The following is a 27338-nucleotide window of genomic DNA, read 5'->3' as shown; positions in this document are numbered from 1 at the left end:
GCACTTTGTTTTTTTTCTTCTTTTTCACTGGAAATCATTTCATATCTGTTCTTCGAGATCTTCATTCTTTCTTGTAACTGCTTAGTTACATTGACTATACATAGCATAGTTTATGCAACCAGTTTCCTGTGCTTAGACATTGAGGCACTTGGCAATAATATATCGTAATAGCAAATAAAGCTGCAATGCGTAATCCTGTATGTAAGTGTTTTTGCATTGTTGGAGGTGTAGCCTCTGAATTTCTAGAAGTGGGATTGCTGGCTCAAAGAGTAAATGGATATAGTTTTGTTGAACACCGCCGCGTTCCCTTCTGTAAGAGTAAGTTGTACCGCTTTTCGTTCTCACTAGCGATGGGTGAGTGCCTATTTCCCACTCTCACCAACAGAAGATTTCATCAAGCTTTTGGATATTTTTGCCAACCTAGTGGGTGAGAAACGATATTTCAGTGTCATTTTATTTTGCATCATGAATGGAGTTGAACATCTTTTCGTGTGTTTAAGAGGTGTGCGTGTGTGTGTGTGTGTGTGTGTGTGGTGAGCTATTTATTCATAGCTTTGACCATTTTTCCTATAGGATTTTGGTCTTTTTTCTTCAGTTTTGAGTTACTTGCATATTAGGGACATTAGCCCTTTATCTGTGATACACGTTACAAATATTTTCTCCTGGTTTGTCTTTCGTCTTTTGGCTTTGCTCATGTTATTGATTGCCATGCAAAGAATTTTTATTTTTATGCGATCAAATTAATTTATTTTTTAATATTGATTGATTGATTGATTGGCTGCATTGGGTCTTCGTTGCTGCACACGGGCTTTCTCTAGTTGCGGTGAGTGGGGGCAACTCTTCCTTGTAGTTCTCATTGCGGTGGCTTCTCTTGTTGCAGAGCACAGGCTCTAGGCACGCGGGCTTCAGTAGTTGCAGCACGTGGGCTCAATAATTATGGCTCTCGGGCTCTAGACCACAGGCTCAGTAGTTGTGGTGCACGGGCTTAGTTGCTCCATGGCATATGGGATCTTCCTGGAACACGGATCGAACCCATGTCCCCTGCCTTGGCAGGTGGATTCTTAACCATTGCACCACCAGGGAAGTCCCCAGCTGAGTTTTCATTAAACATTTACATCTCAGAGGCTGCCAGGTTCCAGGGTTTATAGCACAGAGGAATATTTAGGCCTCTTACCGTTTTGTGATGGCAAGGTGTGTCATCATTTTTTTACTTATACTTTTGGAATTTTCCAAATTTTCTGAAACGAGCCAAAAATTGTTTTAGTCTTTAAGAAAATTTTAAAGGTATTATCAATTTTCAAACAGTAAACTTTAGCATGACTTTTTAATAACACCACCTCCCCCACCCCTGCTGCCGACGCAAATACTGCAGGTGGTATTCTCCCTTTTCTTCATATCCCCTCAATAAAAGATGTTTCCAACAGCTGCACATAACACAGGTGGAAGGAAGACAGTGGCAGGTTGGCCAGCCGGTCGTGAGAGGCCTCTGCTCTGAGCTCTCTCTGTTCTGCTTCCTGTGGCTGCTCCGCATCACCACTTCCTCACATGCGTGAGCAAGTGTAAGGGACGGGGAAGGTGTAAGTGCACGAGTAGCATTTTGGAACTTGCATAATCGGGCAGCCCAAGGTTTTGTCGGGTTTTGTTTGGTTTTGGCTGCACGAGGTCTTAGTTGCGGCCTGCAGGATCATCATTGAGGCATGTGGGATCTAGTTCCCTGACCGGGGATCAAATCCGGGCCCCCTGCATTGGGAGCACAGAGCCTTAGCCACTGGACCACCAGGGACGTCCCTTGAGTTTTTGATATGTAACATTTTAAAGCATTCACTTCCTAGAGAAGGCTGACACGGGCCTGCTCACATTCTGTCTCTTCCTCTCCGCCCCCCTCTCTGTGCCTGAATGGCCTGCCTTAGGGGGAATGACTAGATTCTTTATGCTTTTCATAACGTGGGGGCTATAATTAAAAAAAAAAAACTATTTATAAGATTCATTTAGAGGAGACAGGACTCACGCTGGCCATGTGGTCTCTGTTTTTATCAAGTTCTGTTTCAGGGAACATATTTTCTTAAGGAAAATCTGGACATGTAATCTGATCTAATTCAACATGTCAGATCCTATAAAGCTTTAAAAATGAAGCCAGGTTTAATTATAATCTCAACAAGTCACCTTTTTGGAATGAAAGAGAATTACATGAAGGGGGGTATGCCCTTTAAATGCATTCAGACACACGAGCAGCGTGACAGCCGACAAACTCAAGGATTCTCCTGCTCTGCTGTATTATCCATTAGGCAGTCATGCAGGGGACAGTGCTATCTTGTGGTTTAATGTAATCCAGACATTTATTTTGTTACGGGCACTCTACTATCTACTATTCTCTTCTACTCTTCTCCTAGCATAACTCTATCAAAATAGAGACCAGCAATTTTCTTTAAAATTTTTTTCTTTTAAACACTGCAAACAGCTTAGAGTTGTGTATATCCGTGCACAGGCCTGGTGTAGAAGTTTCTTCTGAATAAGCTTGTTATGGGTGAAACTTGTAGACTTCAATTCACAGTAAGGTCTTTAACTTGCACCTCCAGGCAGCAGCTGCCCATGTTGTTTGATTGCTAGTTAAGTGTTAATAGAATTAAGAGTGTTAAAATATTTTTACAGGTTTAGTCTTCCAGTGACTCTCAACACCTTTCATGTTGTTCCACTGTTTGCATTTCAGTCTCACAACCACCAGCACAGTAGGAAAGAGAAATCTGAGTCCCAGTCAAGCAGAAGCTGGCCTGGAGGCCAGAGTATCAGAGGAAATTTCTGACACTGAGCTTGAGCAGACCGACCCTTGTGCAGAGTGCCCCTCAGAGGGAAGGAAAAAGGCCAAGAAATTAAAAAGAATGAAGAAGGACCTTTCTCCAACAGGTTTGTATTGGATCTCACTAAGGTTCTAGAGCTGTGTCCTCTTTAATGCTTTTAGAAACTCTTATTTTGGGGGAGGAATTATAGCAAAGCTTCAGTTGATGACAAAGCCCATGTCGTGCACAACGGGACCAGATGTTTTTCGGATCATTTTAATTTAATTTGAGGAATCCCTGAGAAGCCCTGGCTTGGTGGGGGCCTCCTTGTTAAAGATGGTTAGTCCGTTTTGGTAACCTCTCTCTCCATGGTTTAGAGGCTTTTGCGGATGTGTGTAAAGTCGCCTCAGTATTTTAAATGTATATGTGAATTTGCACAGAGCCCTACTCCTACACGTGTTATTTTCAGTAGCAGAGTTTTCACTCTTCCCAGCAAAACCCAGGCAGCCTGAATTTCTCTCATAAGCAGAATTATGTAAGGAGCAAGAGAAAGAGGAAATGAACACATGTAGCTCGCCTACTGTGTGCTAGACACTGCAGTAGGAGCCGTCTCTCTCCTGATTGAATTTCATTCTCACAACAGCCCTGACATAGGGACTCATCCTTGTTTTAATGATGCAGATGTCTGGGCTCAGAGAGGCAGAGAAACATGCAGGTCCAGGTAGCCGGTGAGAAACAAAACAGGAAGGTGAGCCACGTCCTGTGTCCCCTCCGTCCCCCAGACACGCTGTGGGGGCCCCATGAGCGAACCCAGTCCTCGGTGCCCAGACCCTCTGCAGGGCCTGAGTGCTAGGCGAGGAAGGGGCTTGCTGGGAAGCCAGTGTCTGTGAAAGGCCCTGCTCAGGAGATCCGGCCAGAACCTGGTCAGCTAGCAGTCGTGGCAACAGAAATTACAGCCGCTGCTGCCCGAGTGCTTGCTGAGGGCCCTGCACTGCACTTCATGCTTTTTGTTTGTTTGAGTTTTTTAAAAAGTTTTTTGGAGTATGATTGCTTTACAATGTTGTGTTAGCTTCTGCTATGCAGCAAAGTGAATCAGTTATATGTATACATATTATCCCCTCTTTTTTAGATTTGCCTCCCATTTAGGTCAGCACAGAGCATTGGGAGAGTTCTCTGTGCTATACAGTAGGTTCTCATTAGTTATCTGTTTTATACATAGTAGTGTATGTATGTCAATCCCAATCTCCCAATTTGTATCCAGTGTGCCCTCCCCCCCCCCCCCCCCCCCCCCACATTTCATGCTTGATGGGAATGCTTTTGTTTAAATCTCTGAGGTGGGCATCATGGTCCTTTTTACAATGAAGAAAATGGAGGCCTGAGAAAGGACAGTGTCTTCAGCAAGTGGTGTTGAGAAAACTAGACAGCTGCATGTAAATCAGTGAAGTTAGAAGACTCAAAAAAAACTATATGGCTTAAAAAATATAACTCAAAATGGCTTAAAGACTTAAATATAAGACATGACACCATAAAATTCCTAGAACATAGGCAAAACATTCTCTGACATAAATCGTAGCAATGTTTTCTTAGGTCAGTCTGCCAAGGCAATAGAAATAAAAGCAAAGATAAACACATAGGACCTAATCACACGTATATGCTTTTGCAAAGCAAAGGAAACTGTAAACAAAATGAAAAGACAACCCTCAGAATGGGAGAAAATATTTGCAAATGATGTGACCAACAGGGGCTTAATTTCCAAAATATACAAACAGCTCATGCAGCTCAACAACAAAAAAAACAAACCCAGTCAATAAATGGGCAGTAGACCTAAGTAGACAGTCTCCAAAGAAGATATACAGATGGCCAATAGGCACATGAAAAGATGCTGAATATCACTAATTATTAGAGAAATGCAAATCAGAACTACAATGAGGTATCACCTCACTCTGGTCAGAATGGCCATCATTTAAAAGTCTACAAATAACAAATGCTGGAGAGCATGTGGAGAAAAGGGAACTCTCCTACACTCTTGATGGGAGTGTAAATTGGTGCAGCCACTATGGAAAACGGTATGGAGGTTCCTTAAAAAACTAAAAATAGAGTTGCCATATGATCCAGCAATCCCACTCCTGGGTATGTATCCAGAGAAAACTCTAATTTGAAAAGATACACACACCCCACTGTTCATAGCAGCACTATTCACAATAGCCAAGACTTGGAAGCAGCCTGAATGTCCATCCACAGATGAATGGATAAAGAAGATGTGGTATGTATATATATACAACGGAATATACTACTGTTCTATAGAATGTATAACATACTACTCAGCCATTAAAAAAAAATGAAATAATGCCATTTGCAGCCACATGGATGGACCTAAAGATTATCATACTGAATGAAGTCAGACCAAGAAAGAGAACTATCCTATGATATCCCTTATATGCAGAATCTAAAAAGAAATGATACAAATGAACCTATTTACAAAACAGAAGCAGACTCACAGTCTTAGAGAACAAACTTATGGGTTACGAGGGGGAAGGATGGGAGGAAGGAAGGGATAGTCAGGGAGTTTGGGATCGACATGTACACACTGCTGTATTTAAAAAGAATAACCAACAGGGACCTACTGTCTAGCACAGGGAACTCTGCTCAATGGTATGTGGCAGCCTGGATGGGAGGGGAGTCTGGGGGAGAATGGATACATATATATGTATGGCTGAGTCCCTTTGCTGTGCACCTGAAACTGTCACAACATTGTTAAATGGCTATACTCCAATATAAAATAAAAAGTTAAAAAAATTAAAATTAAAAAAATTAAAATAAAAAAGAGAAAGACAAATAGCATATGATATCACTTATTTGTGGAATCTAAAATATGATACAAATGAGCTTATTTGCAGAACAGAAATAGACTCACAGACATAGAAAATAAATTTATGGTTACCAAAGGGGAAAGGTGAGGAGGGATAAATTAGGAGTTCGGGGTTAGCAGATATAAACTACTGTATATAAAACAAATAAGGTCACATTGTATATCATAGGGAACTATATTCATTATCCTGTAATAAGCCATAACGGAAAAGGATATGAAAAAGAATATACATACATATATATTCTTCAATAAAAAAATGTTTTAAAAGAAAGAAAAGTTAACATGGAGGGAGGAAACAGCAGAGGCCTGAAGGTCATGTGACTTGCCCAAGGTCATGGAGCCCGTAGGTCAGGCCTGCAAGAAAGTGGGTACCTTTAAGCACAGTTACATGACAAGGGGACTCCTGCTAGCCAGAGTTACTCCTCTCCTGTATCTCACCTCGCGACAGTCGCCCCTGTTCGTAGAACCAACAGTCAAATCAAAGGATGGGAGTGGAGCCCTGGAACTTGATTCCTATCCAGGCCAAGAATCCATTGTGTGTCAGTTAATTCCTCTTCTTACATGTGGCTCGATCTGCCTGCAGGGCGTTTTCTGAATCTCATTGATATTAGAGAAGTCAAGCAGCAAAAATGTCACAGATGCCTTTTATACATTATGCTGAAGCTTAAACTCTTGTTTGAAGTCTGGGTTGTGTATTTTAGCTGTCTCCTTGAATCTGTGTGTTTCCCTTCCTTTCCCTCATTTAAGTATTAGAGAAGTTTTTAATCTGTAACATACCTAGTCTTCATCTTTGATACCTTGTTACGCTGCCACATTAGACCTGCTTCACAAATGTTAAATATTAAACGTTAGCATGACATGCAGAGCTCATCCCGAGCATGGCCGGGGGTTTGGGGGGGTCCCCTCTTGTATAGCTTCCCTTCAGATCTCATTCTTTTTAATTTTCTCACTTCCCTATTACTTCTCAGGGACAGGAGTTTAGGTTTTCTTCCCTTCTGTCTCAGCACAATCTCAAAGGTATTAAAATTAAAATACCTAATAATAGATTGCACTAATAGATTAGCTCCTTTTATAACTTTGATCATTTTAAGTGAAAACTTTCTATGAGTTCTTTGGGATTTTGAATTTATAATACCATCATTAAAATAGGTTCTTTTTTCTCCCATTGACAGTAAAGCTGTCACTGCCACAAGATTTGAGTTTAAAAAGAAAAAAAAAAGATTTTTGTACTTCTTTGTCACATCTTGACAACTTTTAATTGAATCAGAGAACTTGAGAGCATTGAGTTTTCTTCTGGAGCACTATTCACTGAGATCTTCCAACAGTGCAAGCCTGGACGTTTCTGGGATCCTCTTTAGCTGGTTTGTTTTAAGCATGTAGTCCTATTAGTATCATAAGCATGTAAGTCAAGATACCAGGTGCTGGCCCTGGTGAGTCAACCAGTTTTGATTGCTAGGTTACTTTGGGAGGTCCTAAAATGAGCGACAGTACAAAGTTCAGACTCTGAAGGGTCTGTATGAAGCTCCCAAAGGTTCAGAGTGCCCCAGGCGCCCAGAGGCCTGGATGAGTTTCAGCAGGAACTGGATTAGAGTGTCTGGTACAGTGTGGCTCTGTCCATCATGCACAGACGAGTTCTGAGGCATCAAGCCTGAGCACTCCTGCTGGGGACAGCATCTTGACAGGTGCTCAGATGATTCACTAGGGTGTGTTGGGTGCCCAGTGCACTGCCAGAAAAGGCAAGAGAAATGTAAGAGACAGCGTTCCACCTGTCAGGAATGTTCTGTTTTCCAAGGGAAAGGTAGCAACTGGACGCCATCCCAGATAACAAATAAAATGACTTAAGCTGCAGAAGAAATAACCATTTATTGAGTTGATGTTATATACCAGACATTATGCTAGAAACGTCATTTATGGTCTAGTCGTAAAGTGTAGATACATTATTTCTAATTTATAGAGAGGAAACCAAGGCTCAAAGAGTCACTAATGTGCAAAGTCAAACACAGCTGGTAGTGCGGGTGGCAGGGAGGGCTGTCTGATCCAGGGCAAAGGCATTGTACCATGCTGCGATGCATGAAGTTTATCCAAACTTGAGAGGAAACAAAGGATTCTCTGCAAAGGTGAACATTTCTGGCATCTGTTCTAGATCAGAAACAAAATTGGACAGCAACATATAAAAGAATGAAATTAGAACACTTCCTAACACCATACACAAAAATAAACTCAAAATGGATTAAAGAGCTAAATGTAAGACCAGACACTGTAAAACTCCTAGAGGAAAATATAGGCAGAAAATTCTGTGACATACATCAAAGCAAGATCCTTTTTGACCCACCTCCTAGAATAACGGAAATAAAATCAAGAATAAACAAATGGGACCTAATGAAACTTAAAAGCTTTTGCACAGCGAAAGAAACCATAAACAAGACAAGAAGACAACCCTCAGAATGGGAGAAAATACTTGCCAACAAAGCAACAGACAAAGGATTAATCTCCAAAATACATAAGCAGCTCATGCAGCTTAATACCAAAAAAGCAAATAACCCAATCCACAAATGGGCAGAAGACCTAAATAGACATTTCTCCAAAGAAGACATACAGATGGCCAACAAACACATGAAAAAATGCTCAATATCACTAATTATTAGAGAAATGCAAGTCAAAGCCACAGTGAGGTATCACCTCACACCGATCAGAATGGCCATCATCACAAAATCTAGAAACAATAAATGTTGGAGAGGGTGTGGAGAAAAGGGAACTCTCCTGCACTGTTGGTGGGAATGTAAGTTGATACAACCACTATGGAAAACAGTTTGGAGCTTCCTTAAAAAACTAAAAATAGAACTACCAAGTGATCCAGTAATCCCACTCCTAGGCATATACCCAGAGAAAACCGTAATCCAAAAAGAAACATGCACTATAATGTTCATTGCAGCACTATTTACAATAGTCAGGACATGGAAGCAACCTAAATGCCCATCAACAGATGAATGGATAAAGATGTGGCACATATATACAATGGAATATTACTCAGCCATAAAAAGGAATGAAACTGAGCTATATGTAATGAGGTGGATAGACCTAGAGTCTGTCATACAGAGTGAAGTAAGCCAGAAAGAGAAAGACAAATATTGTATGCTAACTCATATATACGGAATATAAAAAAAAAATGGTACTGATCAACCCAGTGACAGGGCAAGAATAAGGATGCAGATGCAGAGAATGGAGTGGAGGACATGGGGTTGGGGTGGTGGGGGGACAGTGGGGAAGCTGGGATGAAGTGAGAGAGTAGCATAGACATATTTATACTACCAACTGTAAAATAGCTAGTGGGAAGTTGCTGTATAACAAAGGGAGATCAACTCGATGATGGGTGATGCCTTAGAGGGCCAGGACAGGGGTCGTGGGAGGGAGGGGATGTGGGGATATATGTATAAATACAGCTGATTCACTTTGGTGTACCTCAAAAGCTGGTACAAGAATGTAAAGCAGTTATATCCCAATAAAGAGCTTAAAAAAAAAAAAACTGCCAACCTGGACTGTCTTGTGATGATGTCATGGGATAAAAATCCGAGACATTGTTCTCTTTCGGAGCTTTTTATGTACGTATTATGTACTTAGTAAATATTTTTCTCCTAAATGTAGTTGTTTCTATCCTGTTTTCAGGAAGCAAATGTATAGTGTAAATCCCCTCCTTTTATATTTATTGCAGTAAGTGTAGGTGGGTAACACTGTCTGCTCTCCTCTGGGGCATTCAAGGTACATGCTCTGTAAAGGAAACAGCTCTGTGCCATTTATGCTGTGTGAACTGTCTCTAAGAAATGTTCTGCAGACAGCAGCTAATGGATGCGTGTCCACAGCGCACGTGCTCTTGCTGAGTGATGAGTCGTGTTCCAGCAGCCCGATGCTGACCGGACTGGCCGGTCTCAAAATACAGGTGGACCGTCCACTAGCCTGAGGTTCCATCAGCACCTGTTAGACAGCATTCATGGAGCAGGGCCAAGAGCTGCGGTGACTTTTTGTCATGTAATAGAGGCATCGTTCCAAGTCTCCTTTCCTCTTTTATTTATTTATTTATTGGCTGCGTTGCATCTTTGTTGCTGTGCACAGGCTTTCTCTAGTTGTGGCCAGCAGTGGCTACTCTTCCTTGTAGCTCACAGGCTTCTCATTGTGGTGGCTTCTCTTGTTGCGGAGCACAGGCTCTAGGCACACAGGCTTCAGTAGTTGTGGTACACGGACTCAGTAGTTGTGGCTTGCAGGCTCTAGAGTGCAGGCTCAGTAGTGGCACATGGGCTTAGTTGCTCCACGGCATGTGGCATCTTCCTGGCCCAGGGCTCGAACCCATGTCCCCTGCATTGGGAGGCGAATTCTTCACCACGGTGCCACCAGGGAAGTCCCTCCACTTTTTGTTTAAAACGCAATACAATTAGAGCTTTATATGGTTGCCAAGAGCTGCAAGTTTTATTGGAGTCTTGACTAATCTGCTGAACCTTTCCAAGGATTCCTTAAATCCTTGGGGTTACAGTATAAAAATGGAGACTCTACCTAGAGCAGTGGTCTCCTTGTGCTATTGGAGGTCTCCTGAAGTCAGAAACGCAGTCTGCATTTGGTGCTGTCGGTCACCCGAGCGGCCAGGCCAGGGAAGTCCAGCGGCCTCCCGAGGAGCTTTTTAATTAAATGTGGATTGCAGCCTAACCGAGGGGTGCACTGCACTACGGGGCGGCATGCTCCCTGCGTCCCTGCGCCCTCCCTCTTCCTCCAGGCAGCCCTCAGGGGCTCCCCACACATCACCCAGGGGAGCCCTGCCTTCTTGGTGTGGAAACCACCCCACGACCAGGAGCATTTTCTAGTTAAAAATTCCTGCATGGCACCCAGAGGATCTCTCCCTATACAGAATTCCACTCTGCAGGAAACGCTTCGACGGCAGATTTCCAGTGTGCTGTGTGGTTTTTCACATTCATATGAGGGAAGAGACGTCTTAGCTCTCAGAGTTTCTCCCTTTCAACTCTAGTTAGGTGAAAGCTAAATCAGCAGACGCAATCCCCTTTTCTGTTTACCACTTTTTTAGTTTCTTTTGTTGTTTTTGTTAATAAAAATAACATGCTCACTGTGAAAATCAGTAAAATGCAGGAAAATAGAAAGAACGTTAAACCCCACAGTTACTTGATAATCTGTTAACAAGTATTTTACTCTGCCTATCGTTTTTTTGTTTTGTTCTGTTTTTTTGCTGCCTATCGTTTTTGTACATAGTTGGCATAATACTCCATATGTCATTTAGTATCTTGTTTTTCCCCCCATTTGAAAAAAGAACCAAAAAACTCTTGGTCACATAATTTTAATTATCAGCATATTTCATAAAATTTTGTTGGATTTTTTAAAACAACAGTCCCCATATCTTTTGCAGGTTCAGCTTTATTCAGATACAATTGATGTACAATATAAATCATTACTTTTAGATACACAAGTTGATGAGTTTTGGCAAATGTGTACAGTCATATAACCATTTCTGTGCTCAAGAAATAGAACAGTTATTCCAGAAGATTCCCTTGTGCCCCTCTGCAGTCCATCCTTCCCCGTACCTAGATCCCGGCAGCCACTGATCTGCTTTCTGTCACTGTAATTTTGCCTTTTCCAGAAGGTCATTTAAATGGGATCATTCAGTAAGTAACCCCTTGAGTCTTGCACTTAGCGTAACGCTTCTGACATGCGTCTGTGCTGTCGCCCACGTCACTGGCTCATTCCTTCTTTCTGCTAACAGTCCATTTTATGGACGTATCACTGTTTATCCATTTTGCCTGTTGACATTTAGGTTGTTAGCAACTAAGAGTCTAGCAGATATAAACATTTGTGTACATGTTTTTGTATGAACTAAGTGTCATTTCTTCGGGATAAATACCTAAGAGTGGAATGACTGGGTCATACGGTAAGTGTATGTGCAGTTTTGTAAGAACCTGGCACGCGGTTTTCCAGAGTGGCTGCAGCGTTGCCTTCCCGGTAGCAGCAGGGCATAGGGCTCAGTGGCTCTGTACCTTCTCCATTGTTGCTGTTGTCCTTTTCAGCCATCCTGGTGGTGTGTACTGGTATCTCATTATGGCTTTGGTTTGAATTTCCCTAATGACTAATGATGTTGTGTCTTTTTATGTGATCATTTGTCCATTTAAGTCTCTTCTTTGGTGAAATGCGTGTTCAGATCTTTTGCCCATTTTTTCATTGGGTTGTTTGTTTTCTCCTTACTGAATTTTGAGAGTTCTTAATGTATTCAGGATACAAGTCTTTTTGAGTGTTTTACAGATTCTTCCAGACAGTGCTTTTTATTCTCTTAACAGTATCTTTCAATAGTAGAAGTTTTAAGTTTTCATGAAATCCAATTTACCAGTTTTTTTTCTTTGCATTATGCCTTTGGTGTCATACCTAAGAAATCTTTGCCTTACTCAACATTGAGATCATCTATGTTTTCTTCTAGAAATTTTCCAGTTTTAGGTTTTAGATGTAGGTGTACAATTCATGTTGTGTTAATCTTTGCATGTGATGCAAGGTATGGTCCATCGTAGCAGGAGGCAGATGTCCTGAAGTATCTGTTTAAAAAGAAAAATTATTCCTGAATAATTCTTTGCACTCTAGTAACTAAACAGGACTGTGAGAATGAGTTCCCTGGAAAACCGACCACAGCTCCTTATCCGTTAGCCTTGAGACAGATCCTTCGACTATCTACCGCTCTCCCTTTCTGGAACGTGCTAGAACGGACACTGGCAATGACCTCCAGCTCCCCTCTGGTCTGGGACTCCTTGAGATGGTTCATGAAGTTCTGGTTCCTCTACACATCGTTCTTGCTCAGCAGCGGCACATGTTAGGCAGCTCTCTGCCTGCAGGCTATTGGCTTCCTGGGCAACAACCGCGTTCCATGATAGCCACCTTATCCATAAGGGGAAGGGGTCTCCTGTGCATTGAAAACTTGCTATGTGCCAGGAACGTGGCTGAATCACAGAAGTCCCGTGTGGCATAAAGTAGCATCGGGTCCATCTTACAGGTGAGGCAGTGAGAGTTGCTTGGAGCCTTGCAGCTAGTGAGGTGGTCAGCCGGACTTGCCTCCCTCCACGGCTTTTGCTTCTTCCCTTATTTCTCACTAGCTCTTCACAGAGTCGCTCCTGTGCCCCCAGACTCACATATACTCCCATCCAGCAAATGGCGGCTGCTGTTACAAGTATGAGAACACAGTTGCTTTTAGCCATTTATCTGTTTTCCTCTCAGCTAGTTTTAATTTATTTCAGCTCCCCGCAGCTGGTGTTGTGGCTTTTACCTTTATTTTATGATAGCAGGTCGACTGCTGTCATACTGGGTTGGCCATAAAGTTCACTCGGGTTTTTCCGTAACATCTTTTGTCCAGCCCAGTCCTGCTATGACATGTGAATTATAAAAATGCCCTTACTGATGTTTATTCTCCTCCCTGCAATTGGGTGTTGTGTGAATGTGTGGCGGGGAAGGGGGTCGGGCTGGTTCAGTCTCATCATGGGCCGTCTGCAGGACTGCGTTGTTCCGGGGAGGGGAGTGCTTGTGTTTTGTGTGGTTTTTCAATAACCGTCATTCCTTTTCTGGGTGGGTCATGGGGATCTTTGTCCTGTGGACCACCTCCTGCGCATCTTCACTTCTCAGGAGCAGTCCCAAGACGTGTGTGTTCAACACAGCCAGGAGACTCGGGGCAGATCACTTCAGATGACCCCTCTCCTGCTCGTCTCATCCTGTCTGTCTGGATTTTGTCCCAGTAAATGAGCGGAAGTGGGAATCCTCACCCTAGTGGAATTCCCCGTGTTATTTCATGCGTTCGGACTTAGTTACCTTTAGGCGTTCCTGTCATTGGCAACGGCCACTCACCGCTGAGCGAGTTCACCTCCGTTTGTAGACGTTGCTCTTCACTCTAGGCATCATCACAGGCCTCTCCCCTTTTGAAGTCTTGGAGTGCTAGCAGCTGGGGGCTGGCTTCGCCCGTTTCCCTGCCACCCCTTCTTTAGGACTTAATAGATGACACCACAGGTACGGGAGCACCTGGTCAGCCGCGTTTTCCATCGTGAACGTGCCCTTCCCTGACTTAATCCCCATTCACTCAGCTCTGGACATCTGTGGCCCAGGCCCTGACCCAGTGGTGCTGCCACTGCTATTGCAGAAAGTAGCTGAGTGGAGAAAGGTTTCTAACTTTAGGGTGAAACTGTTTGTAATGGAAGAGACCCCTTTTAGGCCAAGAAGACTGTGGCCAATGTTGCTGAAATTGGAAAAAGCTACAAGCTGCTTTTTCCCTTTTTGGCATCTCTGAACCCCCACTGGTCAGCTTCCCTCCACTGTCTAGCCACCAGCCCCTGAGATTTCTCACCTGGGTGCCGGTCACCACAGCACAGAGAAACCCAGCCTCCTGGGACTGTGACAGGAATTTTGGTGCTGGGGACGGATCCAGATCCTGTCTCAGCTTCTTGCCGGATGTCTTGTATCTGTAACATGGGGATATGGGTACCACTGAACTGGGCTTTTATGAAGATTAAATGAACTAAGTTCCCGGCACACTAGGCTAGCAAAGAATACGGCATGTGTGCTCACCAAGAGATACAGTATTCCTGTAACATCAGGAGACACCCAAGCTGGGAGGCACTGCCTCGATCCTGCCGTGATGTGTCTGCCGTGTGGCCTCTGCGTGCCAGGCACTGCTCTCCATAGACGAGACCGGCCCACGGACCTTCTCCACTTGCGGCCCTTCAGCGCTGTCTGTGCAGCCGCTCTCCCCCCACCCCCACCCCCCAGGTGGTCCTCTCCCTGTTCACCTTGTTTTGTCCTCTCCCACCAGGAAGCGTCTCGGACAGCTCGGCCAAGCTCTTTGAAGTCCCTGACACGTGGTAAGCTGAGGGAGCAAACCGCTGGTGCTGGTGCTGAGAGAGAAGGGCGCCGGCACGTTCGGAAGCCATACTGTGTTTAACTGAATCCCATGTGGTACAGGAGGGGCGTGAAACCCAGTGTGTCTCCTGAGAAATCCCAGTGTCTTTCTTCAAGGCTGTGTTTCCTCCTCTTTCGCATCCCCTGTCTGCTGGCGCAGCTCCTTGTCAGCTGTCGTGTGTACGTGGAAAACCAGCGCGTTGCTCGTGGCTCGTGTGAAACCCTTCCTGTCGTGAATCTGTGTTTGAGAATCCACCTGATGGGGAAGGTCGGCCGTGAGATCCGCCAAAGAGCCCACACTCTTGGGTGCTGTGATCGTGAATTGCGGGTGGAGCTCGTTCCTGCTCTGAGACGTTCTCATCCCCCCTCTCACGCTCAGGCCTGGGGGCAGCCGCAGCGCATGGATACGTCTCCCAGTGGAGAGATCGGTCGTGTCCGCCTGCTTCCCACCATGGCTGCCTGAAAACACGACGCTCTTAAGCTTGCTTTCCCAGTAGGAAGATGTCTGCCGCTGTCAACCCGTGCCTTCACCTTTGGGGCATATTTATTTAGAATTTTTTCCCTAAGATGTGAGTTTCTCATGGTGGAGTGTACGAGCGAAACGTTAATTTCTGTTTACACATGTAGCGCTGCGTTCACTTTTCAGCGTCTTAGCCTGGTGTCTTCTCTGTTTGGTGGTGTCTGCGGGTGAAGTGGTGTGTGCGTACGTGTGTGTGTGTGTGTGTGTGTGTGAGAGAGAGAGAGAAATCATGACAAATCGACACCATGTACCAGCCCTTTCTCCGCTGAAACAGATCACAGCAGCGACAGAATCTCTTGGATCTACTTCAGTAGATCTGCTTCATATAGATCATTGTTAGATATTCAACGTTTTTGTATCATGGAAATAAAAATGAAAAATGTATTTCTGAAAGATGAAAATTAAAGAAATTTTCATAGGATTCTGGTTTTTTCTTTTCTTTTTTCAGTGAATGACATACTTAATCTCTGTATAGACATATTTCTCTCTAAAGATCACCCCTGGTAAGTCCCTAAGCCTGGTGCTTGTGGTTTTATCTTTTTCTCTCGTTTTTAACCTCTGACCCCTTACACCTGCCTTGACGCGTCAGCTGCCCGGTGCTGGAGCGGGGAGCGGGGCCCGTGGGGAACAGTGTAGGCGGGGCTGCAGGTTTTCTTGGCGGGAAGGATCGGAGCTCTTACAGCTCTGATTGGAATCCCAGGTGTCGCGGGAATTCTGACTTGTAAGCCATTTTCCCCAATTAAGGGCCTCTTGACGTTTCCCCTTCCCCTTCCCCCTTGTCCTCGAGTGTTTGATAGCCCTGAAGTTACAAACCCAGACTTGGCACGAGGAGCTGCCACCCCTGCTCCACGCCGTCACCGTGCACAGCCCTGTGGGAAGGTGTGACGGGAGAGTGAAGACAAAGGAGGGGTTTAGAGGGCGCTGCCAGACTCTGCTGAGTCATTAAAACCTACAGGTAGAAACAGGTAGTCCCTGACACTTCTTTTAACAGAATGAACGAGAGGGAAAACCATTGCAAGGCTGTGATTGGCGTACATGTGAAACGCACATCTGGCCTCAGGAGCATACCTGGCGTGGAAGCGCAGAGTGTGGGGTGGCCTGACGACCTCCGTGCGTGCAGGGCTCCGAGGGAGAGAGGTCGGGCCTGTTGCTCTCAGGTAATGAGATTCTTCATTGTCCCCCGAAGCCCAGTTCTCCCTGCTCAGAAAGCTTTACAGATGCACAGATTGCATCCCTGTCAGTACTGGTCCAGAAGGGCTTGGGGCTGGGGGACGCTTTCTAGAAAGGGCCACTGCCCTAGAGCTTCACAATGTGCCTGCATCCCAGCTCCGGCTGTGTGTTCCTGGGCATTATTCACCCTCTCTGAGCCTCAGTTTCCTCAACCATAAGCCTACCTCATAGAGCGGTTGTGAGGATTCAATGAAGTCATTGCAAACGTCCAGCACACACAAGTGCACAATGAGTCGTCGTGATGTTGGAAGATGACGCTTTCGATCTGAAACCCTGGTTGGGGCTGATGTAAGCATGGTTGTTGGGGGGAGGGTCTGGCTTAGCATTAAATACCCAGCTAAGCCCTGGGATGTGCTCAGACCACTGTTTTCCCAACTATATCAAATGACTTAAAGCAGGTGGACGGGGTTGGCCCTCTTCCTTGTACATGCGCGCGTGCACACACACACACACACGCAGGCTGATGTCTCTTCTGGGCGTGAAAGCCTAGGATGCTGCTTTGGCTCCTCGATACTGAGGCTCAGGGGCATATTGTGATGATGGGGCTGTGGTTCTGGGGTTTCTTAAATAATGTAACCGATCCTGGAGGCGGGCATGAAGTGGGACCTCGGTGTTTCCCCTCAAGTCGTTTTGTAGTTCTTTATTTCAGAGCTGGGGTGGAGACTAAGTGCTGCAGCTCTGTCCTTTTTTATAGCTTTGTATTCGTCCTGTTCTCTCCCCCCAACATTTTATTATGAAAATTTTCAAACATACAAAGACGTTGAAAGAATTGTTCAGCAAACACCTGTCTCTTCCCCACCTAGGTTGTACAGCTACCATTTTGCTGTATTTGGTTTATTACATAACCATCCATCCATCCCTCCATCCATCCATTAGTCCATCTTAGTTTTGAATGCATTTCTAAGTAAGTTGCAAATATCAGAGCCCTCCCCCTCCCAAATCCTCATGCGTGCTTGTCATGAGCCAGAGTTTAACACATGTTTATATTTGGGGTCAGTGGGAATAAAATTTATAGTGAAATGCTCAAATCTTAGGTGTGCCTTCTGATAGGTTCTAACAAATGCAACAGGATCTATCAAGATACAGAACATCATCATCATCCCGGAATATTCCCTGCTGCCTCTTTCCAGTCCACCCCTACCCCACTCCCATCCCCAGAGGTTACCACTGGGCTGAATCTTTTTGTCACAGATTACGCTAACCTTTTCTAGAACTTTGTAAAAACAGAATCATGAGGTCGTGCTCTTTGGTGTGAGGCCTCGTTCGTTCAGCATGATTTTGTTTTTTAAAGATGTTGATTCTAGCCTTTTTTATTTTTTTTGGTCAGCATTGGGTTGTTTTTTTTTTTTTTCTTTAAATTTATTTTTTATTTATTGGCTGCATTGGATCTTCATTGCTGTGCACGGGCTTTCTGTAGTTGCAGAGAGCGGGGGCTACTCTTCGTTGCAGTGCGTGAGCTTATTGTGGTGGCTTCTCTTGTTGTGGAGCACGGGCTCTAGGCACGCAGGCTTCAGTAGTTGTAACACGTGGGCTCAGTAGTTGTGGCGCACAGGCTTAGTTGCCCCATGGCATGTGGGATCTTCCCAGACCAGGGATCAAACCCGTGTCCCCTGCATTGGCAGGCAGATTCTTAACCACTGGGCCACCAGGGAAGCCCAGCATGATGTTTTTGAAATTCATCCATGTTGCCAAGTGTATCTTTTTTAACCACAGAGTATGCCCCTACCGCAGTCTGTATCCACTCATGATGGACAGATGCTTGGGTTGTTTCCAGTTTGGGGCCATGAAAAATAAAGCTGCTGTGAACATTCTAGTATAAGTCTTCTTGAGAACAATAACTTTCATTTTGGAGGGCAGATACCAAGGAGTGGAACTGCTAGATCTTTTCCCAAAGTGGATGTATCATTTAGATTCTCACCAGTAGCTCTCACCCTTGGCAACATTTGGCGTTGCTGGTCTTTGGCCCTATAGGAAGTCTCCCTGAAGTCTTCATCTGCATTTCCCTGATGTCTAATGATGCGGTACTTATTGACCATTTGTATATATTCCTCTGTGAAGTATCTGTTCAGTTCTCCTGCCTATATTTTCTCACGTTGTAGGTCTCTCTATTATTAAGTTGTAGATGTTTATTTTGTATTCTGGGCATATGTCCTTTGTCAGATAGTTGTTTTATAGGTGTTTAGTCTCAATCTATGGCTTGCTTGTTTATTTCCTTTCCTTTCCTCTTCCCTTCTCTTCTCCCCCAGATTTACTGGGTTACAGTTGATGAATAACATTGCGTAAGCTTACGGTGTACAAGGTGTTGGCTCGATACATCCACACACTGCAAAATGGTCACCACCACTGGCATCATATCACATGATCATCATGTCTTTTTTGTGTGGTGAGAACATTTCAGGATCCACTCTACCAGAAACTTCTTTTTTTTAATTGGATAAATTGAATGATAATTGACTTACAGTATTAAACTAGTTTCAGGTGTATAACATAGTGACTCAGTATTTTTATACGCTACAGAATGATCATGCTAAGTCGTTACCATCTGTCACCATACAAAGTTATTACAATAGTATTAACTGTATTTCCTAGGCTGTACATTATACCTCCATGACTTTATGACTGGAAGTTTCTCCTTCTTAATCTCCCTCACCTATTTCACTCATCCTCCCAAACAACTTGTTTGCTTAACAGTATCTTTTACTGGGCAGAAGTTTTTGATTTTGATGAAGTCTATATTATCAATCTTCAAATAAATCTCTAAGTTGTAAAGATATTCTTTTTTGCTTTTTTTTTTAAATTTATTTCTTTATTTCTTTATTTTATTGGCTGTGTTGGGTCTTCGTTGCTGCATACGGGCTTTCTCTAGTTGCGGCGAGTGGGGGCCACTCTTCATTGTGGTGCGCAGGCTTCTCCTTGCAGTGGCCTCTCTTGTTGCAGAGCACGGGCTCTAGGCGTGTGGGCTTCAGTAGTTGCGGCACATGGGCTCAATAGTTGTGGCTCACGGGCTCTAGAGCACAGGCTCAATAGTTGTGGCGCATGGGCTTAGTTGCTCCGTGGCATGTGGTATCTTCCTGGGGCAGGGATCGAACCCGTGTCCCTGCATTGGCAGGCGGATTCTTACCCATTGCACCACCTAGGAAGTCCTCTTTTGCTTTTCTTCCAGAAGCTTTCTAATGTTTATGTTGAAGTCTGCTGTCCATCTTGAATGAATTTTTTGGTATATGGTGTGAGACGGGAGTTGAGGGTTCCCTAATTGCATGTGGACATCCAGTTACTCCAGCACCATTTGTGGAGAAGACAAATTTTTAAACTAGTGTGTGTTAAAAATAGCGCCATCTTTTTGAATGCCTTTTTTCTTTTTTAATCTCATGACTTAAGTTTCATGACTTCAACTGAAATCCTTTTTTACCCCAAATGATTCATGGAATACATCTCTGCGTCTGATTTGGTCAAGAAGGAGAAATAGAATACCTGACAGCCAGTTCGTGTTTCTCCTACGTGAGCCACGCTCTCCTCCAAGTTGTCTGGTCCCTGTGGAAAGCAGTTCAGTTTGTCCTCAGCCTCAGCCTCCTGATTTTTCTGATCATGTCATGAACCTGAACTTGACAAAGCTCTTGGTGTGTCTGGGCCTGGTGACAACATCCAGCGGCTCTGGGAGGGGCTTTTAAAACTGAAATGTTACAGATAAAATAATCCCATCAAAAAAGAAAGGACAACAAAAAAAGAGTCCCCCTTTTTTTCTTTTTTGGGGAATGGGGAGGATGGACTTTGTGTTTCATAAGAAAATAGATTGAATCCCCATGTCTACTTCTCTTAAGTGAGAACATAGGGAAATATTGGGCCAGATCACTTGAAGGCAGACTTCCTTGCCTGGTGTGCACATTGTTTACTTGTGCAGAGCCCTGGGTGGTGGCAAGCCTCATGCACCCACGCCTGACTCGTGCGACTTGCATGGGAAGTCTTACCATATCTCTGAGACCAGCCGGAGAACCAGTTACCTGCCTCGTGATGCTTGCCTCCTCCAGCAGGGGGATGGGCAGGGGCGAGCACTCCGCCCCAGCGCCTTGCAGGTGCTTCAAGCCCCGACAGTGGAATCTTCGTTCCTGGCAGCAGCCAGACCACCGGAAACACTTGGCTGAAGACGGTTCCCTACCACATTCCAGCTGCTGATGAGGAGAGTAGAATCTCTTTGCACATCTCCTCTCTGTGCATGGCAGTCCGCTTGGCCCGGTCTCATTACCAATACCCAGAATCTGGGAATTCAGAGTCGTACATTTTACACAAGAAGGACTAATTCTGCCCAAGAGCTGGTCCTCTGTTTGTTGAACAGGGTAAAAATTAAATAGCACCTCAGAGGGCTGTGCCTACAAGTTACCTTGACAAATGATCATGACTCAGAAGGTTAGGCTTCTGCCCACTTTTGAAGGCTGGTTCTAAGTGGGGAAAAACATGGAGTGTCCTTTGGGTGTCTCGGTGGTTTTTACAGCCCCGGAATTCTCCATTGTCCAGGTGACTTCCTCTTCCGCCGGGTGTGTGTGAATCACCAGGCACTTGGCATCCTGATGGTGCCTGATAGGAGCACCCCACCTTACGGAGCCTCAGAGCCCTCGTTGTCTCCCTTTTCCGTCCTCTCATGCCCGCTCGGGCTCTAGAAGAGTTTCCATTAATAACAGGCGTTGAGGAAACCACAGATTAGAGGCAGCGAGCTTCGATGCCCGGTGTCTGCTCCCTGTGATCACGCTGCCGCTCACCAGCTGTGTGAGCCCAAGGATGCTGGCTGAGTTCCTGGTGAGTCAGACCAGACCCCCGCCTGCTCCTCCCCGGGTCACTGCCAGCTGCTGAGCGATGACAGGGAGTGACCGCTCACCACGGTCTCCCCCCACCCCGCCCCATGCACTGCCATTGTTCACGTTCACTAGGAAAAATCGAGTCTCCTCTCAAAGCCACAGAACCCCTGCTCTCTAGAACTTTCCACGTTAAACTCCCCCTCCAGTAGTCAGCCCTTGCTTTTTGAAAGTAAACCTTCTTCTCTACTGCACTGTGTTTTTTCTGTAATTGATAACAGGAAATGTATATTGGAGCACACTCTGTTTTTATGCACTTCACAACTTTTTGATGGGTAGGTACTCTCGTCCCTACTTGAAGATAAAACTGAGACTTGGGTGGGTTCAGTCACTTGCCCTGGAAGTCACGGTCAGTGGCAGAGCTGGAATTCAAACCCCAGGACGTCTGACTACAACGCCTGTGGGAAGACATTCTGGAACCTTTTTGAAACATTGAAAATGTTGAAGTATGTGGGCTGATCGATGGGATTCAGAATGTCCTGCTTGAGCAGCGGAGGAGCTGAGGGTGCGGGGCATGGAGACTAATATCACCCTGTTTGGTCCTGAGGGATGGCTGGTTAGCCAAAGACGGGTAAGATTCCTCAGAGGAGGAACAACCTAAGACAGGCACAGCCGCAGAGGGGCCAACAGGGGTGATGCATAGAGCCTTCCTAATATCACCGTGTTTGGCCCTGGAGGATGACTGGTTAGCCAAAGACGGGTAAGATTCCTCAAGGGAGGAACAACCTAAGACAGGCACAGTCACAGAGGGGCCAACACGGGTGGGGCACAGACCCTTAATCCTTCTGAGAGAGGTCTCCTTCCCCCAGGGCTGCTTTGCTCTCCACACCCAGCTCAAATCAGGACCCAGGAGGCAAACAAAGATCATTGCCCCCAGTCATGTGAGGCCTTTGATTGTTTATGGGATTAACCTGGGAGTGTCAGACCCTTAGACTATGCCGAGAGCTCAATAAAAGCAACGGGGGATTAATCAGCAGGGCTCTTGATCCGAGAGGTCTTGAGCCCCCCGGTCCCACTTTTCTCTTCAGTCTGTGTCTGTGTCTTCTTCAAGCTTGCGGCACCCGTCACTCGCCTCGAGTCGCCGAGCTGGTCTCGGCAAACGCCCACATGGCGAACCACAACCTGATACCACCATATGTCCACATGAAGGATGCCACGTGGAGAGGAGACAGAGATGGCAGCGGTGGGATCAGAATGGCCGTCATTAAAAAGTCTACAGGACTTCCCTGGTGGCGCAGTGGTTAAGAATCCGCCTGCCAATGCAGGGGACATGGGTTCAACCCCTGGTCTGGGAAGATCCCACATGCTGTGGAGCAACTAAGCGTGTGTGCCACAATGACTGAGCCTGTGCTCTAGAGCTCGTGACCCACAACTATTGAGCTCATGTGCTACAACTACTAAAGCCTGAGTGCCTAGAGCCTGTGCTCCACAACAAGAGAAGCCACCGCATTAAGAAGCCCCCGCACCACAACGAAGAGTAGCCCCCACTCGCCGCAACTAGAGAAAGGCCGCATGCAGCAAGAAAGACCCAACTCAGCCAATTAAAAAAAAAAAAAGTTACCCTTGCAGATATTTCAAAGAGAAAAAAAAAGTCTACAACTAGCAAATGCTGGAGAGGGTGTGGAGAAACAGGAACCCTCCTACAGTGTTGGTGGGAATGTAAGTTGGTGCAGCCACTGTGGAAAACAGTGTGGAGGTTCCTCGGAAAACTAAAAATATCAATAGGATTACCATATGATCAAGCAATCCCACTTCTGGGCATATACCCAGACAAAACTATAATTAAAAAAGACACATGCACTGTTATGTTCATAGCAGCACTATTCACAATAGTCAAAACATGGAAACAACCTAAATGTCCATCAACAGATGAATGGACAAAGAAGATGTGGTACATATATACAATGGAATACTACTCAGCCATAAAAAAGAACAAAATAATGCCATTTGCAGCAACATGGATGCAACTAGAGATTATCATACTAAGTGAAGTAAGAAAGAGAAAGACAAATACCATGATATCACTTATATGTGGAATCTAAAATATGACACAAATGAACCTATCTATGAAACAGAAACAGACTCACAGACACAGAACAGCCTTGTGGTTGCCAAGGGGGAGGGGGATGGGGGAAGGAAGGACTGGGAGTGTAGGATTAGCAGATGTAAACTATTATATAGAGCATGGATAAACAACAGGGTCCTACTGTATAGCCCAGGGAACTATATTCAATATCCTGTGATAAACCACAATGGGAAAGAATATTTTAAAAAGAGAGAGAGAGATGGCAGCAGTGGAAATGCTGAGGGACCTGGTTGGCCAGAATCCCTTTGCACACCCGAGTCACATCTGGGCATGTCCTGTACACATAAGGAGTGGGTGAACTGGGTGGGGGCCAGATTCCCCCTCTGCACCCTCCATCCATCCACAGAGCAGGAGCAGAATTCCACACAGACCCACACCCCGCTTCTTTCAAAGCCACAGCAATCATAAAGCTTTGTCCACGTCACAAACTGTTGTCTGCTGTCTTAAAGGACAGCTTCCCAGGAGGGGGATTACAGCATCGGGGAGCAGAAACATTGCAAAGGCTCTCGATACATACGGCCAAATTACTTTCCAATATACACTCCTGCCAAAGTCCTGCCAAAGGACTACAAACCCTGAGCCGCAGCGGCGTCCAGGACGCCCTCCTCGTGAGCCAGAGAATCATTTCAATCAGAGGCGGCCACGGAGCCGTGAAGAGACACGCCAGCAGCAGCAGCAGCCCCTGAGAACTTGCTAGAAATGCAAATGTTGAGGCCTTGCCCCAGTCCTACTGAGTCAGAAACTCCAGGGGTGGGACCCAGCCGTCTGGCAACAAGCCCTCCAGGTGTTTCTGGTGCCTGCCCAGATCTGGGAGCCACTGGTCTTGGGGAAGCTGCCTCGGCTGCAGTGGAAAGGCACACACTTGATAAACCAAACCTGTGCCGCCTGGGGCAGAGCCCAGGGCAAGGTCACTCTCATCTCTAGTTTACGTGAAGTGTCGACACCTCTTAGCTCAGTTGTGTCTTTACTTTGGATAATTGGGACCATGTGGAAAATGTCACTCTTTCTTTCATGCAAAGGCTGTTATTCAGACTTAGAGGTTTATTATGTGCCAGGCATGTTATTATTATCCCCTTTCTTCCCTCTGGAGGGGAAAGGAAAGCTTGGAGCAGTGTAGAAACTTCCTAAAGTCACACAGGTAATAAAGCAAGCCCTGAAATTGGAACCCTGTCCCTCTGCCAGAGACTGGGCTCTGAGCAGCCACACTGAGAGGAGTGGGGATACTTAACGTAACGCAGGAGGGAGCCTTTCAAATGACTGGATTTGTTGCTGTTGTTCTGGAATCTTCTGAAGCTCTGTCTTCAATACCTCAAGAAGTGGCTTTCCCTTGCATCTTCTAACCTCGGACCCTGACAAGCCAAAGCGGGTCTTGGGCACACATAGCTCCTGCCTGGTGACAGTCCCTAGCCTGTTAATGGGATGACCTCTTACTTTGCCCCCAGTTTTTTTTGTGGAGGAAGAACTAGCATTCTAATTTTGTTTAAATATTTATATAATAAGTTTCAGAACTTAAAACATTGTGCATAAAACAGTAAATTAACATGGGCATTTTTTTTTACATTTTCCACCTCCACTATATAATGTTGCTTTAATTGTTTTTCATCTACTGATACTTATTTCCATGTGTCAATAAGTTACATCCCCACTTGTTTTCATTCGACTCGTAGGATTTGCTCCTGGAGTGTTCAGACGCCAGGCATCCCCTACCAGGTAAGTGTCTCGGTTGTGTGTCATGTGCCCGTGACACTTACCGTGATGAGTTCTCAAATCCTGTCTCAAGGGACAGGTGGGGGCCAGAGGCACTTGGCAGGGCTGGGGCTCTGAGGGGACAGGGACCGCGAGGGTGGGCCCCGGTGCCTCCTGTGTCCCCACGGTCTCACCCAGGAGTGCGCCTACGGTTTGGGATTCATGCTGGCGCTCCGGCTGCCCCCAGGGCTCCTTGGCTCAGTGGATGGGCCAGTGGCCAAGCAGACAAGGCGGGCCTGGCCCCTCGCCACCCCGGGGGTCCCCTGCAGAGCCTCGGGGGTGGGGGGGGGGCCTGCGATCACGGCCAACACAAGAGGCTGCAGATATTCCCTTCTGGGGCTGAGGAAGGGAAGCCAAGCGAAATGTGAAGAGGTGTCTGAAAGCCCAGAGGAAACCAGTAGGCCTTTCCAGAAGTTCTATTTGTGGTAAGAAACCTTGGCATGGGGCAGCCGGCTCGACTGCAAAAATAGCCCGAGGTGCCGAGAAACGGCTCAATTCGGGAAGCCCGTGTCCCTCTGCAGAGGAAGAGAGCTTGAGCGAGCGTGGGGGAGGCTCTGGCCCTCTCTGCTGCTTCCCTCTGGACCCCAGCACCGAAAAGAGGGAGAGAGAGAGCTAAACATTTTGAAATGAGCTCTTGAGTATCGCCGTGTCTTTCCTGTCATAAACAGGGCCCCTGGAAACATAGGGCGAAAGGAGGGTTTCATACAAGTGCCTGGAAACCAAAGGGGCCCGCAGTCCATCCCCACGTCTGCCAGGACCAGCTCCCCATCACTGTGCTGTTTCTCTCCTTTGCCTCCAAATGAGTGACACAACTAAGAAAACAGGGTCCGGGGACTTCCCTGGCGGCCCAGTGGTTAAGACTCTGCACTTCCAAAGCACGGGGCCCGGGTTCCATCCTTGGTGGGGAAACTAAGATCCCACATGCCTCATGGTGTGGCAAAAAATGAAAAGAAAAAAGAAGAAAATAGGGTCCAACGTGCAGCAGCAGGAGGGGAGTGTGGCTAGAAAGAAAATGTAGACCTGGAAGTGATCAAAGACAGGACCCCTGAGAAAGGCTGGCCTGGGGACCCTCCTTTATGACACCAGGCTGACAGCTTAATGGGGGGTTAAGAGGAAACCATGAAAGGAGGAAAAGAGACAGAGACTCCCGAGGTCCCCGCTAGCTCTGGAGGTCTGCCATTGCCATCTGTCTGTTCCAGGGCACAAGCTCCCACTCTTTTAGGAGGGCTGCCCTTGCCTCTCCGCAGCAGGGAGAGGACAGCAACCACCAGCTGCAGACATCCCTCCACTCCCTGACATCACTGTAAAGCCAAACCTGAAGGTGCTCTGGGTGGTCCTGAGTAACCCCACCACAGTTTCCGGGACTCCTGGCTACGTTAAGGCTGCTATGAACAGACATAAATGTGCAGGGTCACCGACAGAGTTGTGCTTCTTGGAAAGGGATGCTTTATCTTATGGTCCCCACGACTTCTCAGCTGGAACTGGGATACGTCAATCAAATCCGCGTGCACCTCCTCCTCCAGAAGATGGGTGGGGTCTGCACCTCCCTGCCTTTACGTCTTTTCAGCCAAGAAATGTCAACGTCCAGCTGTGGCTTTGCACTCAGCTGCCACTCAGCCTGTTGGAGTTGAAAGGTCAAATGCCATCTGGAATTAGCAGCCCGGCTTACCAGCACCTCTTCTGTCTTCGGAGAACACGAGGGCAGCTGTCAGAGGGCTTAGGCAGGGACTAGAGACGGAACTGCCTCTCCACCAACGGAGGAAGCTCACTCATCCTGGAGGGGAAATGGCAGGATCTGCCCCAGGACCTTTATAGCTGACGGTTAAGATCCCCATTCAAACAAAGCAGGTGGGAGAAGGAGGGAGGTTGTCAGCACGTTAGAAAGAAAGCAGGGCGGAGGGTGGCGAGGGGGAAGGAGCCCCTAGCCAGGCTCAGGAGGGCCAGTGCATTGAGAGATCTGTCTGCAAGCTGGCTTCAGTAGGGCACTTGGTTTTGCGCGTATGCGCAGAAAAACCTTCATCCACATATTTACAACGTTGGATTGAGTAAAAACAGGGTGCCTTTTTTTCTGGAAGCATCCCATTTCTTTGAGTCCAGCTTCTCCAATCAAGTAATTCTGGTAGGAGCCCGCCATTCACAGCACCCCGCCCTCCTCTGCAGGAGGTGGGCACGTGACCCAGGCCCAGCCAATCAGAGTGCTCCCTCTCCCTGGGATGGGCCAATCACTTCCTAGGCAAGTGGAGTCCCTGGGAATAGTCTCGTGCCTATTCTGGGCGCTGCGCTGGAAGCACATGGTCTGAGGTTGCTGGCAGACAGTCTCCCATCCGCATTGAGAACCCACTTGCAGCAGCAGAGAAGG

The 27338-nt window shown here is 46.2% G+C and overlaps 1 protein-coding gene across 2 annotated transcripts in view; it reads left to right on the top strand.

Annotated features, from left to right (window-relative positions):
• PARN (poly(A)-specific ribonuclease) overlaps positions 1-15494 on the top strand; it is a 156625-nt gene extending 141131 nt beyond the window's left edge. For both annotated transcript variants that reach the window (XM_057749113.1, XM_057749112.1), the window contains exons 23-24: positions 2708-2901; positions 14468-15494. In XM_057749113.1, coding sequence (XP_057605096.1) covers positions 2708-2901; positions 14468-14520 — 247 coding nt within the window. In that variant the 3' untranslated portion in view covers positions 14521-15494. The remainder of the gene's footprint in view (positions 1-2707; positions 2902-14467) is intronic.
• The last annotated feature ends 11844 nt before the right edge of the window (positions 15495-27338 follow it).

Source organism: Hippopotamus amphibius, chromosome 9, assembly GCF_030028045.1.
Source record: "Hippopotamus amphibius kiboko isolate mHipAmp2 chromosome 9, mHipAmp2.hap2, whole genome shotgun sequence".
Taxonomy (NCBI): Eukaryota; Metazoa; Chordata; class Mammalia; order Artiodactyla; family Hippopotamidae; genus Hippopotamus; species Hippopotamus amphibius.
This window is presented reverse-complemented; position numbering and strand designations above follow the sequence as displayed.